Raw genomic sequence first — 19,515 nt, 5'->3', positions numbered from 1 at the left:
AGTAATAACTGACATTTTTGACTGCTTGGATTGGAGCAAAAGGATGCCACTAATCTACTTCCTATGAATGTATGCACAAGGAGATAAAGAAATAGCTTTTGGATGAATGCAATATAAATATAGTAACAAAGTTTAAATCTAATCTAAAATGATCAAAAAGCAGACAATGGTGATGCCTATAGTTCTAGAAGAATCATAAACAAATTTGACCTTTTCTATAACCACACAAGGCAATGACAAACAGCAAAAAAATTTGGTGAAGAGTTTCATGCGGTAAAGGCAACAACCATCCTTAAGTGATTGTTACAATAGAAAGCTAAATAGGAGCTGTTGAGTCGGATAGAAGTGATATGTGTTAGTGAGGTTTGTTGATTGTGCCCTCCCTTGTTTTTTCCTTGCCAATAAAACAAGCCCAAGAAGGGATTACCTGGTTTTGTTGTTGGTTTGTGGTTGGATGGGCTAACTGGCCTGGCTTCCAGCCCAAAAGCAACCCAGGGTCCACGCTCCAAATCCATTGTTGTTCCCATCCCATGTGTAGCATGGTCAGAGATGCTACAACTTTCAGTACACTTTTTTTTATAAATTGATATTGCAATTTATTATTGTAGGTAGTAGCTAATTTGTTAAAGCACTCATAAGGCTTAGCTATTTCTTACCTTTATCTAAAATAGATAAGCAAAATACTAAAAAACCTATACATTGGACTATGCATCTCAAATATAAAATATATTTTTTTGCATTTGTAAACAGTGCACCGCTACATGTAGCGGGCACGGTTCACGCATAAATCTCATTAATATACTATTTCTCTCTTCAAATCTCTTTTTTTCCAAAATTCTCCTACTATTTCTCTTCCACGTCTATCTTTTCTCAAAATTTTCTCATACTATTTCTCTCTCCATATCTCTTTTTTTCCAAAAATTGAAAAATAAGATTTTTAGGAAAACTACAATCCTTGTAAAAAATAATAATAAAATTTATACGACATAGATAATCGGATGTATGATGTTTTTTAAAACTCATTAGTTAAACTAGATAAAAGTGGGTTTTGATTAACCATTTTGCATAAAAATATACATAAACTAATGTGAATGCTCTTAATCATACAATTCTAATCATCTTATCAATTATGAATTGTCAAGTCAGTTTGTAAGAATGTTGTAGTAAAAACTGTAATAACCCAAACATTTTTCAATGAAAAAATATACATAATAATAATAATCTATTTGGAATGAGTGTTGTTATGGATACTACAAATTCCTTACAAACCGTTGTATCAATTAACGTGGTTCTTATTTAGTCACGAAATAATTAATCTTACCTTTAAATTTGGTTGCTTAACTTTTGTTACCAATGTGGCATGAGGTGACACTCTGGTGGAGTACTACATGAGTTTGTAAGAAGTTGTAATTAAAACTATATTACTCTAAATTTTTGTTTTCATTAGTATATAGTTGAGTAAAATATCAATGAGTTAATTGCACAAATTAAAAATTACAGAGTTTTTTTTTTGGCCATTTCGTAAGCTTCACTTCACCTATCAGATACTTAACTTAAGGGGAAAAAGAAAAGAAAAGCAAAATCAAATGGATTTTTATTTTTAGAACCTGAAAGTAAGTTTTTATTTTATTTTATTTATTTATTATTATTATTATTATTTGGACATAAGATTACTAAGACGTGTTCGCTGGCGGTTCTTGGGCTGTACTTGAAGCCATGTTTGGTTGGACGTGGACCTATTGCTCATCGCCGGTTTTAACATTTTGTTCTACTCCGGACCCCACGATCGCCCAATGCTTCCCACGTGCGAGCAGCTAAAACCTTAAAAACGCGCGTCACGGTTAGCACCACTCGCACAGCTATAAGTATTACGAAACGGCTCAAGTTCAGGGCCGTCACCGTCGTAGTTTCCAAACCCTAGGACTTTACTCAGAGTTGCAGACTAATCTTTAACCTGCCCAAACCATGGAGTTTTCTCAGGACGACTTCGATCGGCTCCTCCTGTTCGAGCACACTCGCAAAACTGCCGAAACCAACTACGCCAAGAACCCCCTTGACGCCGAGGTTCGTGTCTTCTTCTGTCTCTGTTATTCTGAATGTTTTATTGATCACATTTACAGTATTCTAAATACAGTTGTTGTTGTTGGTATTCTAAATACAGTTGTTGTTGTTGCTAGTTTAAGTTTTAGTGATGTGAACTATGAAATTGTTTGTTTGGCCACCGTGAATCTCTCTGCAGAATTTAACAAAGTGGGGAGGAGCATTGCTTGAGTTATCACAATTCCAAAATGTTTCTGATTCAAAGAGGATGATTAATGGTATATTTTTGAACATTCACAATTGAGCTGGATTCTGTGTTGCAAAGAATTTTTGAACTTTATTTTTGATGGACTTGAAATTTGGATTTTATAGATGCCATTACGAAGTTGGAGGAGGCTTTGGTAATCAATCCATTGAAACATGATGCTCTATGGTGCCTGGGAAATGCCCACACCTCTCAAGCGTTTCTCACTCCTGAACTTGACGAGGCAAAGGGTTCTTTTGATAAGGCGCATGACTGTTTCCAAAAGGCTGTAGATGAGGCAAATCTTCAATTTCTGAGGTTTTAAATTGTATTTCATTTCTGAAGTCGAAGAATCTCACAGAGGCCTGATATTGGAGTTTGTTTTTGTAGGATCCTACTAATGACCTCTATCGCAAGTCCTTAGAAGTTACCGCTAAGGTATGTCTTTTTGAGATTTAACTATGATTCATTTGAACCTTACTATCTATGACAGTGCATTATAATACAGTCATGTGTATCGCATGAACATTGCCTGGACCAATGAGGATGTATTTGTTTATGTGCTTGCTTGGTAAATACTAGTTATCTGCTTTGAGTCTAGTGCTTACTTAGCTGTTGGTTGGGAGTTTGAAGCTTGGAGAACATTTCTGCATGTAAGTTTATACAACTTGAATGTTAACTTTGTGTCATTTGTTTTTAGGGTGGTGGGTTGGGACAAACATAATTGGGGTGGGGTGGGGTTGGGTTTGCAATGAGATCTTCAAATCAAGTAGCTTTGTGGTGGTAAAGGGGCAATAAATATATACTATGTAGTATATGTTCGTCTTTTTACATGTACACTAGCAATACCAGCTATCATGCATGCATGCGAACACAAATACACGTAATCTCTTTTACTAGTGACTTAACTAAGTATGTAGAGGAAGGAGTTGATATGTAAGTAAGCAGGTTACAAGAGCCTGCACTACGTTGGGCTTGGGTTATGAGGATTGTTTTGGTTGGGCATGGGTGGATGAAGTGGGATATTGCCAACAACATTGGACTTTAGGTGCTTTTATTAGGTGTCGTATTTTGGGGAAATCCTTGATAGTGAGATATTTCCGAAGGTAATAAATATGTTTTGTTGCTTCCAGTGAGAATCCTTGCTGCATATAGTCTAAGTTAGATAATTGCACTCCAGGACCAATTGATTTGCTTATTCTATGGGTTTCAATATGATTAATTTGAAGGCTTTTCATGTCATTAATTTGATTCCATCATTTACTGTTTCTTCTTAGGCGCCAGAGTTGCACATGGAGATCCACAAGCATGGGCTTGGTCAACAGGCTCTGGGCGGGGGAGCTTCTGCTTCTTCTAATGATAAGGTTTGATCATCAAATGATTACTTTATTGTTATTATTTTACTTGATAATATTTTAAAGGAATAACGGTTTATGTAGGAGGCTTTCATAAGCTGTAATAAAGTACCTGTTAACTTGTTCTGAATTCTTTGCGTTTCTATCGTAGGTGAAGAAGTTAGCTATACTTTGTTTTTCAGGGTTTAACAAATCCTTGACCAATGTCATCCGTTTTTCATTTTAAATGTTTTATTAACATCACATTTCTCTTAACTTGAAAAGTCTATTGGTTTTTTGTTTTGATGATTGTGTTTGAATATATAGCGCCACTGAATTGCTAGTATGGTTTGGACAAACAAATAATATGAAGATTGAGATGCCCCCTGTCAGTTGCTCTGTTTGTTTTTTCATTGTTGTCATGGTCCCAGATATATATGGTACAATATGGTTGTAGTGTCTCGTACTTCTTCTATAATACCTGTTCTATGTGAAATGTGATATATGTACCTTCCTGGTTTGTAAGAAAGTCTCAGATTAATAATTCGCTTTGAATTTTGTAACAGATCCTAATTGGATTGTTAAGCTGGTTGTAGTTATGTCTGCTCTGATTTGGGGGCGTCCCTTGTCTTAATTGCTTTGGTCAGCTTCATAAAATCATCTTCATTCATTTTGTGTTGCATCGGTCATGACTTGCTCTTACCTATATTTTATCAGTCCCATGCTTTGTTTCTCATGAATAGACTATCTTAACAAACTCCTCCTCGTCTTTTCACCTATTGGAAATATATGCAGCTTCTCATTCTACAAAGATACTCATGTGCTTTTAATCCAGAAGTAATGAGGCCGTAATGTACATGTGAATTTTATTGGCTGGCAAATTTTGTAATCTAAAATCCTTGCCAGATCTATTGTCTTGGATAGCATTCGGACCGTTAACTTAATTCAGTTGTGACCTGACTTGAGACAACATGGACTTCCTGGTTGGAGCTACTGTCCTGTCATGTTTGCATCGTTTATTTGTATATCACTTATGATCTATGAGCATAGGTTGGTCTTCTATGTTATTGTTATGTGGAGTGTCTTTTTGATTTCAATAGTCTGTACCCCCCTCTTTTCTCTGGTTTGAAACTGTTCAGCATTATTCAGATTCAATTCACATTTGAAACAAACACTAGCTGTTAGGCAAGATCTGGATACGGGGGATGCTGGCTATTTGTGTAAATGTCTGGACTTATTATCTTGTATACACGCACCTATGCATGCACACACACATTTCAGCTTGTTTCTGTCTTGGAAAAATGATAGAAGTAAAACTATATACACACGTGTGTGTATATGATAAATCTATAGATAAAGGCGGGACGCACTTGTATTTCTGTACGTTAGGAAGTAATCTAAGGTAAACAATAGTGTGATTTTCCAAATTGCTCTGGATATGCATGGACATGGATATTGCTGTTGCAGTATTTGCCATTATACCAGCCAGTGGTGGCAGAAGTTTTTATGTCAAGTTTTTATAGGCGTGCAGTTATGATTGTTGGACTTGCTATTAAATCATTCTTATTTTCCAGGGTTCCAAGAAGAAGAAGAAGAGTAGTGATCTCAAATATGACATATTTGGATGGATTATCCTAGCAGTTGGAATTGTTGCATGGGTGGGAATGGCGAAATCCCACATCCCTTCACCTCCCCCAAGATAAGCCTTTTATTTGCCCCACATACTCGAGGCAACCTTTTACTGTCGTTGCTTTGCTGGAAAGTTCAAATTTGGGCTGCTGATGGATTCACTAGTCTGGAGATGTAGTAAATTCGGTATTACATGTAGTATGCTATCCACGTGCCGATTTTGACTAATAATGTCTCTCTCTTGCTGATTTGGTTGGGCAAGATTGTTATTTATCTTGTGAATTTTTTTGGCTATTTAGCCTTTGTTGGTTGGATTTGCAGTTGTAGCTAGTATCTAAAGTTAATCCTTTTTTTCCCCTTAATACATGCACTCTTGGAGAAGTGAGATTAGCAAGTCATGTTCTTGGTTTCGAAAGTTTTATTTTTATTTTTCCTCTCTTCTTAGATCTTAATGACATGACATGTGGACGTGATGATTTATTCTTTTTTATAGGCAAAATGCAATTTTGTCGGGAAACAAAAAAAAAAATCAGCAGATAACAAACTAAAGCCGCTTAAAACTAGGAGCTTCTAAAGGGCCTTGGAGCCAGGTCCAACTTATCTGTGAATGGTATGACAGCCCAAAGACTCGGTTTCAAATTTGGTTAACCAATCCAGGAATAAGCTATCTCAATCTCTCACACCCACTGTTTCGATTCAATACTGTAGAAATCAAATGTACTTGCCCCGACTTCAACTCATAGATCTTTGGTTTCCCAAATCTTCTCCATCTAACCTATACAAAGTTCTTCATTGAATTGCTGTTTAGCTAATTCTCCTTTGAATATCACTCATTCTAAATTGTAATGCCAACCTTTAATCGTACGTTTGGGATTCATTTCTCACTTGGCACTTACATTATTCTTTCCCTATGGAGATCTATGCTCCCTTTCCGTGGACTGTAGGCGATGAAAATTAGGCCTTCAAACTCGTTTCCCTTCACACAGTCTTTTCCCGTTTTCCTTGATTATAAATTTCAGCCTTAAATTAGTACTTAATGGTTTAGTAATCGATTTTTCAAGATGATATAAGTTACAGGGAAATGAGGTCAGCCTTCTTTTCTGCTTTTTACCATTTTGACTTTAAAATCCGAACTTTCATTCGAATAGATTCGAGACCCGAGTTTTGACACTTCAAAAATTTGAGAACTTTGTTAGCTGGGCTGATAATTTTTTTATGGAAGTTGTAGGTGCGACCCAAATGCCACGTCAATATAGGGAAAGCCTGGAAGAAGTTGCTGATGTGTAAATAATGTGGCCCAAAATACCGCATCTGTGTAGGAAAAGCCTTGGGTCTCCCTCTCCCATGGCCCTTGGAGAAGACCCACCAAAGGCCGTGGGTCGGCATCTCCTACGATTAGGAGTGTTAAGTGAGCGAAGCCCTCTTGAGTGAGCTCGGGCTCGGTTCGTATAAACTCGGCTCATGCTCGACTCGATTATTAAATAAAGCATTTCGTGAACATAAATACTGGCTCATATTAAACGAAGCAAGCTCGGCTCGACTTAGTTAGGCTCGTATAAAGCTCAAATTAGTAGTTATTTACATAATTGCTCATATTAATATTAAAAATTGATGATTTTTTATTTTTATTTTTATTTTTCTAATAGCATCCTTTTATTATAAAATAAAATTATGCATATCCTTTCTCTTCGAAATCAAATGCCTTACTGTATTGACTCAGGCTCTAAGCAAATGCTCATAGGCAAACTGGCTTCTTAAGCCGTTTAAGAGTACTTGAAGTTTAAATTTATAATTAAAAAAAATATAAGAGTTAGCTTGCGAGTTAGCTCGGCTCGGCTTGACTTATTATGAGTTTGAGTTCGGGCTCGATTTTTTGGCTCGTTCTTGAGTTCGGATCAAGCTCGAGTTCGAGAAAAATTTAAACGAGCCGAACTCAAACAAGAGAAATTCGCTAAAGTTCGGCTCGTTTACACCGCTGCGCTTTGATGGCTATGGCCTATTTCTACACTGACATTGCATTTTGGGCAACTTTTGTCAGCTTTTCTTACATTGATTTAATATTTTTGGGCTGCATCAACTTCTGTAAAAAAAATTAATGGTCAAGTTAGTGGAGGCTTCAAGTGTTAAACGTGCTAAAAGCTTGAGTATTACATCTACCAAATTGAAAGTTTGGGTCTTAAAAGTCAAAATGGCAAAAAACATAGTGATTGATGTGTCGGTAGAAAATTTAGATTTTGAGATGATTCCGTTTTAGAAATCTATCTTCACTCCTTAAAATTTTTCTTAAAGGTTATGTATATTATGCTTTTATTGACTTGATATGTTTACAATGTATTAGTCCTTATTTATTAAGAAATGATAAGCATAGAAACGTAATCAAATTCTAGAGATTTAGTTATAATACACAACTATAATAAATAGTTGAATAAAGAAATTAAATGAAACCCAATATTCTAACACTGGGAAATTTCCCTAAGTTGAATTGTTCATATGGTTGTGGCAGGATGGTGGAATTTTTTCTTAACATAATCTGGTTTTGGCTAGGCCAGCTGCAGGAGCCCACTTCTTTAGTCTTGAGGTTTTTCAAGCCTAGCTACTCGGAAGAATTTTGTTTAGGATTATCTTGCCAAGGAAGGATGCGTCAGAAAACATATATTGTTGGAATATTAAACTGGAACCCTAGAACCAGGCTTGCCAAGCTAGCTGCATGCTTGAGGCCCACCACTTTCTTTGAAAGGAATATGGTGGTGGGTAAGCTGTCAAATTTGTGGTGGCAACCCTGCTTTTAGTGGAAAGAAATCTCACAAACAAGGAATTCTAAATGAATGTACAGTGGTTGGTGTGTCATATGTGGATGTCGGGAAGTAGTATGATAATGTTAAAGTATCAAAAAGCGATCGAGCAAGGGATTCCCACTCTAAATTTGATTTTTCTTCGAGAGAAATCTCCTGGAAGGGTCTGTGCTAGTGCTAGAGAAATATTTTCCTGCAGCCAAAGACTCCCTGCTTTTTTTCATTTCCTTTTAATAATCTTTTCTTCCCATTTCTGTTGGTGGAATCCCTATTCATGGTTTTTGTCTATATGAGGCCGCCATTATGTTGTTGTTTCCTTGAATAGTTTTTTGGCTGCTCCATTAACATGGAACTTAGTGGTGTGTTTTATTATATTCCCTGCAACCTTGCTTTGTGCAAAGTTGAGTCCTTGAGTGATCCTAAAATAAACTGGCTGGTTAGATTCTGTGGGAAGAGAAGCATCCACGCCTCTTCTTTTACTTTTTGGATGAGAGCGACAAGCAATTTATTTAATAAATGCAATGCACTATTGGATTGCTTCAAGTTTCTAACTTTGTTGTCTACATTGAGTTTCGGTTCAGGTTCCGGTTGGGGTTGAGGTGGTAGGTGTTTGCCAATTAGAGAGTTTTTATTTGTTGAGTTGGTAAAGCGAGAATTGGGATTGGTTTCAATTTGTTGACCAAATTCAAGTCAATGTTGTGCGACACAGTTAATTACAAAGAATTCCAATATGTAAAATTTGTGGAATTGTTTGCTAAAGATGATTAATCCAATTGCTGTAATTTATGGCTGGATCTAAGGCTAATAGACGTGTTATTTTGTGTACAACTTTTAGAGGAAATGTAGCCAGTAGACGATCTATGTAGATAATAGGTGGTGGTGCTTCCATAGTGCTTGGAACAGTATTGGATTAGTACAAAATATTAGGAAGATCTTTGCACAACTTTTTGGCATTAAAAGAAACTGATGTTTGTGGTGGATTCTGAGGTGAATCTAGCCAGAAAATGAGCTATGAACATTAAGCTCATCCGCACGCACAGTTAATTGGAGTGAGTATTAATTAGCGCATTCAAGATGTTTAAGCAAATGAAATGGTCTCATTGGTTTCCCCAACTGCTGCAATCTTTTTTTCCATTCCACTTTCTTCCGTGGAAAGTAGAGCACGGGGAATGTTCGGGAACCCGTGGAATTGGAATCCACTGCTCTTTCTTTCTTTTCTTTTTTCATTCCATTGTTTATTATGACTTGGCTCAATATTTGTTTCGATTACTCTATATGCCGTTGCGTCATCTCCTGCCTCATTAGTTACCATATGCCATTGCGTCATTCCACGGAGATTAATGTTATAAATTATATTTTTATTCAAATATTATCTCATTTATTGATTTGACGGTGTCAATTAGTATTTGAGTAATACAATAAATTATCTCATAATGTTGTTACATCAGTCTTCAATCAACTCTTTTTTTTTTTTGTAACATCTTCAATCAACTCTTGAATATACTAAAAATCACACATTTTATCTCATCATCATTCTATCTTGTTGTCACGGTAGGGTTGTTTTTTGGTTTTTAACAAGGGTGAATCCAATAACTGGTTGGCCCGATCACATCAGTTAAGTGAAATAGTAGTGAAATGTGTAATTTTTAAGTTTCTTGAAAATTACACACAATGTTAGGAACTACATTTTTATCTCACAATGAACTCTTGAATTTTTTGTTTTTTAACAATGATTGATCTAAAGGTTAGTTGAGAGTTTTGAGACTGCCACGTCAATATTGTAATATGATTGGAGGATAAAAAATTGTGATTTATGGCATTATTCAAACATTAATTATAAAGAAATGTTAAAAATCACACCTCTTTTGCGATAGGCTGACATGACAATATTTATTAGCCGTTAATTTTGTTTTTTTAAACAAAGAATTATATATATATATATATATATATATGCTATTTTGTAAGAAGGTGGTTGCTTGAAATGTTATCGGTATAGTAGAGAGTAGAGACAGTATTGGTTGCGCAACAAATGTCGTCTCTATTCTAATGACCACATTTCAACAGCTGTGGAAACAAACTCCTACTTTTGTTGAAGTAAAAAACAGCAGTGGAATTTCAATTCTACTCTCTCATCTTGTGGAAACCATCTTTAACTCTTCTCCATATTATTGTTGTTTCTATCAGTAATCTAAATCCCCCCTTATTCTTCTCCCGTGTTCGGCTTGTTTTTGCTTTGCTTTTGTATTAGGCTAAAAATATTTATCGAGTACGGGAGCCCATCAATGGAGTTCGGAATTGGGCCAGTTCAGAATATTACATACAGTACGGGAGCCCAAATCTTAATTTAATGCCTAATTTTAATATATAAATGCTACAAACACTTATTATTTATGATTCTTAAACGTTTCTTAGGTCTCACTAAAAATTATCAGTAAATTTAAAATTTAATAATAATTAATTAAAAAATTAATGGTATTTTTTTTTTTGACATGTCTACATAAGAAGGGTAAGAGGATTTGAATTAATGATTTCTACTTCATAAAGCGTGATCCTTAACTGATTGAGCTACCATTTAAAGACAATTAATAGTGATTTTTAATATCACATTAAGGAGTGTGAAATTGAGAATATGTGTAATATTTTTCATTTTTAAAATAGAGATAATTTAAACAGAAATTAATATGATCCACTCCATTATAAGAAATTTCATAATCAAAATTCTACTTTGTATACTAAAAACCCAACAAAATAAAATTTTGACAACTGATAATTGCCCTTATCCGTTTGGACAGAGGTGAAAAACGTCACTTTCCAAGTTAAAATCAGAGAGATTATGAGAGATTTGAAATTTAAGTCACCATTGACACAAACGCTACGCGTCAACTGGGCAGTTAATGAGTATAAAGCTTGGTGCATTATATTAACTCTTGAATAAAGAGAAAAAAAAAAAAAAAAAATTATGTCCACTCCAGCCTCCAGGTGTCACGTTATTAGAAAGTGAATGGTCCAGGATGGATGAGGATCCGAAATTTTGCAGCGTTTTAGAGAAGGGTTGGGCTGCCATCTATTTATTTGGAATTCATCAGCCCATCAATCTCCTTTCTATGCAGTTAAGAATTGAGATATGTTGTACATTATTTTCTCAATCATCTTTTAATTATTTATTTGTTTTAAATTTAATAAATTCATTATTAATTCATAAACTCATATAAATTATATAAAAATTTAATGATAAATTCAACCATTGAATATAGAAAAATAGTTGAAAGACAGTCGAAAGAATTTTTATCATTTCTCCTGGAAAATTTGGACAATCTAATAAATAAATAAAAAATCTAAATTTTCATAACACAAGGCGATATGGTGTTAGCTAAGAAAGTATCATCTTCTAATTGGCTTTGTTTGATAATAATTTTTCTCTTTTTAAAATAAAAATATTAACAAATTACTCGGAACATATAACACTCAAAATTATTTTTACATTTATATCCCATTATAAATCTTTTGAGACAAGCGGAGCAAGACATAAGTTTTTTTATAAGAATGGTATGTTTACTTCTCTCTTTTTTTTCTTCTTTTGAATTGAAATTAATAGATATATATGATCGATAATCAATTACGATATTAATGATGTACAAAATCTCACCTCCTCCTCCTACCTACAGAGATGGGGATTGAATATATATATATATATATAGTACCATAATGTAACCATGGTTAGTAAACTAACCACACAATAACCAGAATCACTTTCCACGTACTATATATTCAAATCACCCACATGCAATCTTCCCACGACAGACGTCTACCCACATTTCCATTTGCTTTCTCATAGGATCTTTGTAGTTCCTCAATTATTATCTGCATCTTCTTTCAGTTTTGGACCAAATATGAAGCCCCTCATGCTAGCCAACCTCACCCTTTTATTCCTTTGCTTTGGAGCCACTCACCAAACTCCATGGCCTCTCAATCTCCTTTTCCCATTTTTGTTTTTCCTAGTTATCATTCTCAACTATTGGCTTGTCCCGGGAGGCTTTGCATGGAGAAACCACCATCAAAAACTACGTGGCCCATCTGGTTGGCCCATACTGGGCAACTTACCCGACCAAATGGCTGCTCTTGCTCATCGCAGACTAGCCGCCATGGCTGCTTCACGTGGCGCCACTCGCCTCATGGCATTTAGCCTAGGAGCCACTCGTGCAATCATTAGCAGCCATCCTGAGACCGCTAAGGAAATCCTATGTGGGTCTTCTTTTTCAGACCGACCAATTAAAGCATCAGCTCGTTTACTGATGTTTGAGCGAGCCATTGGCTTCGCTCCCTCCGGCACTTATTGGCGCCATCTTCGTAGGATTGCCGCAAATTACATGTTCTCCCCCAGGAGAATTTCCAGCCTAGAGCCACTGCGGCAAAGTGTGGCTAATCAAATGTTGGGGGGAGTGTGGAAGGAGATGGAGGAGAGAGGGGTTGTGGAGTTGAGAGGCATATTTCAAAGGGGTTCTCTGAGTAACATACTAGAGAGTGTGTTTGGGAGTAGTTGCGGCTTGAATTTAGAAGGAGAAGAATTAGGTGGTATGGTAAGAGAAGGGTATGAACTTATTGCAAAATTTAATTGGGAAGACCATTTGCCTCTAAGGTTTTTGGACTTTTATGGGGTGAAGAGAAGGTGTCATAGATTGGCTGGAGAGGTTCATAATGTTGTGGGGCAGATGGTAAAAGAAAGAAAAAGGGGTGGAGAGTTGAGTGATGGTAATGATTTTCTTACTGCTCTCCTATCTCTGCCTATGGAGGATCAGCTAAGTGATTCAGACATGGTTGCTGTCTTGTGGGTAAGTACTCTCTCTCTCTCTCTCGCACACACAATTTAACTCCCCACAACTTACACATACATATATAACAACTAAGTGAATTCTTTGACAATGAAAACATTTAAGACTTGATCGTAGGGCAAATGGAATCGAGACTTGTTATCTAACTAAGCAAGTGCTCAAAATGCGAAACTTACTTGTTAAGACAAGTGAATTTTATTAGGGCACCCTCAATTTGGACAATCAAGCCTTTGGTTACGGCCATAGAGCTTGCTACCAATGGAAGGAGTATTAAGCAAAAAAAAATTAAGAGTAATATATATCTATGAAGGTTCTTACTCGTTAATGATGCTTTACTAGATGAGGATTTCGAAAGAATCAATTAATTATATTTATTTATTATCCTCGATCACGATGGCTAAGCATCTGATCTTTTAATTTACAGCTGGTTTGACAAACCTTTTTTGAGGTTGAATGGTTGTTTTGTTTGAGATATTTTCTCGCAGCTTTCATCCTACAAAGCCTTTATACCAACCTTTGTCTGTTGACTCATATATATACTCTATCTATATCGAACATCTATCTATGCTTTTTTAGATTCGGGCACAATCAGTTATGACATGACGCCAATACTTGGCACGCACTCTTCATATGATTGGAAGTTGACCAAAAGTGTTCAAATGAAGGGGAGCACCTGTTAGATTCTCTTCTCTCTAACTCCATATATATGTGTCACATGTCATCTCTTTTATGTCATTTCACCTTCTTTAATCTTTTTTTCTTTTTTCTTTTTTGGCTTTTTAGTCTGATTTACATTTAATTTATTAGCAATTCATGATAAAAACCGGACATCTTCAGATCGAGTTATATGGAACGGATTCTAGCTAACTCCGTACATAACTCTGTATAGTAGGGTTGTTCTTCTATTACATTGCAATTGCAAATTTGCAATATTAATACAGTTCATATGAAGTGTTTCCATGTAATAGGTAGAAATAATCTTATCGCATGAAATCTCGTCCATATCTATCATTTATGCCATTAAATTTGATTTGCGCCGCCCATTAACAATATGATGAACATTTAAAACCTCTTTTAGGTGCATTAATTGTAATAGAGACTAAAAACGAATATTTTAACATGCTAAGATATTTTAAGCTTTCCACTTATATAATCTTTTTCTATGACACCATTCAGGAGATGATATTTCGTGGGACGGACACCGTTGCCGTACTTCTAGAATGGATAATGGCCAGGATGGTTTTGCACCAAGACATTCAAGAAAAAGCCCAACAAGAGCTTGACACGTGCGTGGGCAATCGCGGGCACGTGCAAGACTCCGACCTACCAAACCTCCCTTATCTCCAAGCCATAGTCAAGGAAGTACTTCGTATGCACCCTCCTGGCCCATTACTCTCGTGGGCACGTCTTGCTGTCCATGATGTTCATGTGGGAAAGGTCCTTGTGCCAGCTGGCACAACAGCACTAGTGAACATGTGGGCCATCACCCATGACCCATCCATCTGGAAGGACCCATGGACATTCAGGCCTGAGCGTTTCATTGAAGAGGACGTGTCCATCATGGGCTCGGATCTAAGGCTCGCACCATTTGGGTCGGGCCGTAGGGCGTGCCCTGGCAAGGCACTAGGGTTAGCCACAGTGCACCTGTGGCTCGGACGGCTTCTTCACCAATTCAAGTGGCTTCCGATGGATACTGTAGATCTTTCGGAATGTTTAAGGCTCTCGCTCGAAATGAAGACACCGCTGACATGTCGCGTGGTTCACCGATCCAGCATTATGAGCTTATGAAGCTAGTTAATGTAATTTCAACTTTGTATTTTATTTTTATTTTTCAAAAATGGTGTGGTTCTAGAACTATGAAAAAAAAAAAGAAAAAAAAAAGGGAGAACATGTATAATTAAGGATATGTAAGTCCGTTGTTTGCTTAGGGAGGAAGTGGGCTCCTAAACATTGTAAACTGTTATATTTACTATTTAGCTACTTATATATTGGTGTTGGTTGAGTTTGAGTTTATGCAATGTCTATGGTTTGCCCGAACAAAGACAAGCATGCATTTCTTTGTTTAAACCAAAACAATTGTTAGATTTTCATATATAAATTCAATATTTGTCATTAACACAGTGCTTAAGGCTCTCTTTTCATACTAGGCAACTTATATTGAAGTCGTTAGTTGACATATTAATGCACAAGTTGTATCTTTAATACACTTAAAAATAGAACGTAAGAAGCCAGCAACTAAATTAGTTCTGATGAATAGCTATCAAATGTGATTATAACGGTCTTAAATTAGTGAATTTTTTTATTATTTTATTAATTATGGACCGTCAGAGATGTGGTATATACCCAAGCATTTTCTTCTCATGAATTCCTCTCCCCCCATTAAACTAATTTCTTCTGACTTTGTATTCCACACCTTGGCATGGAGAAGTATTTTTATAATTGAATTTATAACAAACTCCTTTATATTTACAATTACTTAACCATTTTGATTCATATACAAATAAATAAAATATAGGTGACTAGGAATCTGGAGAAGGAGCAAGATTACACCAAATTAAATCGTTTTCCAAATGTATCGTGGGGATAAAGTCTGAGGCTTTGGGAGCAAAGCAAACAAAAGTAGAGCACCCGGTAACCAGTTTTGCTAGCTAAGACCCACCACTAACACAGGTTTTATGCTTTAATAGCATGACTAGATATGCTGGGGTTTTCTTTTTTTTTTTTAATCATTATATTTTGCGGTTAAAATTGCTCCAAGTAATGGGCTTCACCTTCACCCATCTTTTTTGTTTGTCATTTTACTTCTGCAGTGATATTTGTCGTGCTATATATATGGGCACTTAAAAACATGTAACCTCACAATCTCACGTCTTCTTCTTTCTTTTCATATGTTAAAATATATAGGTCACGTTTTGTAGGTAGAAATAGATCCAAAAAAGGGGGAATAGTTATTCTTTGAGGAAACTTCACTTTACCCTCTTGAACTTTCATGCGATTTGACAAACTCTTTAAACTTTCAAATATCTCAATTTGGATCCCTGAACTTTCAATTGCTCTCGATGTGGACCTCAATGCCAATTTTAACCATTAAAAATACCAGAAAAAGACCAAAATATCCTTGATTTTCTTTTTTCTTTTCTTTTTTTAAGTAAAAAACCGTCTTGGAATTAAGGGTAAAGTTGAAATGTATATTCAAGTTATTCAATAAAAATGTAATCCATCGGGATCTCCATCCGCTGTGAAATGTCCGGTTTGAGCCATAGCTACGGCCTGGGAAGGCGAGCCCGTCACCACAACCCCACCAAAGTGTAAGCCGGTAGAACCCCTTCATAGTAGCATCTGGTTCACGCATCTACTACCGCAAGCGGATTCAAACACGCAACCACTAGGATGAAAGGAGTTCTTCTACCAACTCAACTACCACCTTTATGGAGCTCTTTTTAGTAGTAGACAAAGGCTTTTGAGACCAAACCACCCAAAAAATGTGTATTATCTTTCTATCTTGCTAGCTTATACTATTATCTTATATTTTATTATAATTTTCAACATTATAAATTGTCAATTACTAAGTTATATGTCAAGACGATTTTATTTTTTGGCTAATCAAAGCTTTTCTGAGGTTACTTTTTTTTGAACATGACAGGAGGTTTAGATCCGTCTAAACAAATCAACATAAACGCAACATGTTTTCTCTTTTGTTTAACAAAGGGAGATTGGAAGCCCCACGAAGACTTGATTATAAATGATTAGATTCTAAATACGAGAGCTTTATATATATATGATGGTTGAAAATTGAAATATGCTGTTTTGGACCTCAAACTCGTACATATTAAGGGTAAAGATATTTAACGCATGCCCCAAAAGTTTTGGCTTTTATAGATCCAAATCGATCTATAACCTCTTTTTTTTCTTTTTTTGTTTTTTCCTTTTTTAAGATTGGAAGGCATACTCCTTTAAGCCTTTAATTTTGCATGCAGACACACACTTCCAATAACATGTTAATTATGCTCCACAAATCTAAAGTCCGATTGATTTGGGACCCCCCAGTATCTCCCAAAGTAAAATGTCTTTCCAGCATGTTGTTCTCATTCTGCGGTCCATTCATAATTACAAATGTGACATAAAATAAGAATGTTGTTTTTTACATGTCGGCTTTTAGAATTCCAAGATTTTTTTCCGTCTTCTTTATGAGATAAAACCACTTTATAATCAAGATTTTATTTTATTATCTTTAATGGTGTACCATATATTCCTTTAAATATTTATCTTGACCAGAAAATAGTTCATCCTTATTTCAATTCGGATTTGGCATAGGTGCTAAGTTTTTTTTTTTTTTTTTTACAACACCGAAGTTGTAGTTTTTTCAATGAAGAGAAATTTGCTACAAACTGGTTTTTAGCTATTTTATATAAACTCATTTAATAAAGTGACATGTGCCCCTTAACATGTGAGAAGCATATGTATTTTTTTAATAAGTATGAGACACATGTCACTTTATTAAATGAGTTTGTATAAAAACTCATATAATAAAGTGAAATGTTTCATATTTATTAAAAAAAAAAAAACATGTGCTTCTCACATATTAAAGAACACATATCATTTTATTAGGTGAATTTATATGAAATAATTACAAACCAGTTTGTAATAAAAAACTAATAGTCTATCTTTAATTCCAAATTTTCAACAAGAAAGAAAAAGAAAATTAAAGCAAATTTAAATCATTAAAAAAACTATGGAAGTCACTTCTATTGAGTGGTGGTTCATAAACATAACCGATCATGAGCATGCCAACTCATCATTGGATGGGTTTGGAGGTTGGGCAAATAAATCGACACGTATATATGGTCAATTTGGGCTTAACCATTCATTTTGCTTAGGCTCCTCATAAAGAATATCCAACCGAGCCTCGCGCACTCAGTTTAAAATATAGTTTTGGACCTTTGGTTAATGCCTGTCATCAAGCCAACATGGGCTTGGGCCTACATGGTCTTGCATCAGGGTCGTGGCTCGGCGTTCAATCAAGTGCAAGGGATGCTTTGTGTGTTTGGTTTGAAAAAGTTTTGTATTTCTTCAAGTGTTTTGTGTGTTATTTGTAAATATTTTTGTTTTGAAAAGAAAATCAGAACAAAAATTTTGACAACCCAATATTTAAAATTTTTGGATTAAGGTGATATTTGTAACATACCATATTCAAGCCTCATACCCACTTGTACTAGTGACATTTTTTTCCGATTTCTCGACCCCATGTTTTTTTAATTTTTAATTTTTTTTGACATGTCCACACAAGAAAAGAGAAAGGGAGAATTTAAACTAGTGACCTCCGCTTCATGAGATATGATTTTTTTGATAAAAAAAAGGTCACCATTTAGGTTTTTCTTTGTAGTGAGTACTTACCATTCTATATAAATTAGAACCCTTGCTTTACTATTGGAAACCAGAATTTCTTGCTTAATAATCTCTTATTTGGCTCAAACATTACGACCAAATATTACTTGCGGGTGGCAAAAGTTCACCTCTGCCGCCTCCTGCATCACAATCGAATCAGATTGATGAAGCCTAAACAAAAAGAAGAAATTTAATGAAGAGACATTCAAAATCACCCTTTGTCATTCTATTATTTCAAGGACTAAGCGTCTGAGCCCATATAAATAGAGTATTATAGACAAGGATCCGGCTTAGGTCCAGTAAAAATAACAAAAAACAATGGACGGTCCAGATTTAACTATACTATTTTTATGCCAAATGATGTTGGAACAAACGTTTAAGCAAAACATACATGATACACCAAACACCGTTTCAAGGGTATGAACTCTCGGTCCCACCGGGACCTTTCTCGGAAGACTTCCTCCGCCATAGCCATCTCCGCCAGTCCATTTTGAATCCCAGAAAAGCAGCACCTCGGCAGCCCGTCACAGAGATTTCATCAACAATTTCATAAATCACCCGCCATAAGTGCTACGTTGAAAACAACAATATCAGAGCCAACAAAGTCTAGACCTCTGTGCTTGAAATTGAACAATTTCAAATCTTGGAACGAGCATATCATCCATACTATAAACCCAGTCGTGTCTCGCAAGTGGGTATATTGGTAAGCGAACCAAAAAGAAGATGAAACTATACAGTTCAACCAAAAAAAAAGGTTGGCTATATTGGTAATTGTCGGCTTTGTAGAAGTTCCCCCATTCATAGTCTGTTGACCAAACCCATGCTTGTGGATCTCCATGAGCAGAGCAACTCTGGCGTCTAAGAGAAAACAGTAAACGATGGAATCAAATTAATAACATGAAAAGCCATAAAGTTATTCATATAAAAGACGATAAAAATCAGCAAAAAGATTGGTTCTACAGTGCAACGATATAACTTAGACCATATGCAGCAAGGATTATCACTAGAAGCAACAAAACATTATTATTATCATCTCTGGAAATCTCACTATCAAGGATTTCCCCCGAATACGACACCTAATAAAAGCACCCGAAGTCCAATGTTGATGGGCAATATCCCACTTCATCCACCCATGCCCAACGCAGTACAGGCTGCTCTAATCTGCTTGCTTACATATCAAATCCTTCCTTTACATACTTATTTAAGTCACCAGTAAAAGCGATTACCTATAACTTTGTTCTAGTGCATGCATGGTAGCTGGT

General features: G+C 35.7%; 2 protein-coding genes across 2 annotated transcripts; both read left to right on the top strand.

Moving 5' to 3' along the window:
- Positions 1 to 1,849: 1,849 nt before the first annotated feature.
- TOM20-2 (translocase outer membrane 20-2) lies at positions 1,850 to 5,628 on the top strand. Its single transcript, XM_059590238.2, has 6 exons — positions 1,850 to 2,064; positions 2,240 to 2,318; positions 2,413 to 2,582; positions 2,675 to 2,722; positions 3,562 to 3,648; positions 5,193 to 5,628. Exons 1-6 carry the CDS (start codon positions 1,966 to 1,968, stop codon positions 5,319 to 5,321), a joined length of 612 nt encoding a protein of 203 aa, XP_059446221.1. The 5' UTR covers positions 1,850 to 1,965; the 3' UTR covers positions 5,322 to 5,628.
- A 6,221-nt stretch (positions 5,629 to 11,849) lies between these two features.
- Positions 11,850 to 14,870, top strand: LOC132179520 (cytochrome P450 78A5). The gene is made up of 2 exons (XM_059592256.2): positions 11,850 to 12,868; positions 14,045 to 14,870. Exons 1-2 carry the CDS (start codon positions 11,930 to 11,932, stop codon positions 14,654 to 14,656), a joined length of 1,551 nt encoding a protein of 516 aa, XP_059448239.1. The 5' UTR covers positions 11,850 to 11,929; the 3' UTR covers positions 14,657 to 14,870.
- The last annotated feature ends 4,645 nt before the right edge of the window (positions 14,871 to 19,515 follow it).

This window comes from Corylus avellana, chromosome 4, assembly GCF_965113065.1.
Source record: "Corylus avellana chromosome 4, dhCorAvel1.hap1.2, whole genome shotgun sequence".
Classification (NCBI taxonomy): Eukaryota; Viridiplantae; Streptophyta; class Magnoliopsida; order Fagales; family Betulaceae; genus Corylus; species Corylus avellana.
Note: the sequence above shows the minus strand (reverse complement) of the source record. Positions and strands in the feature narration are given on the sequence as shown.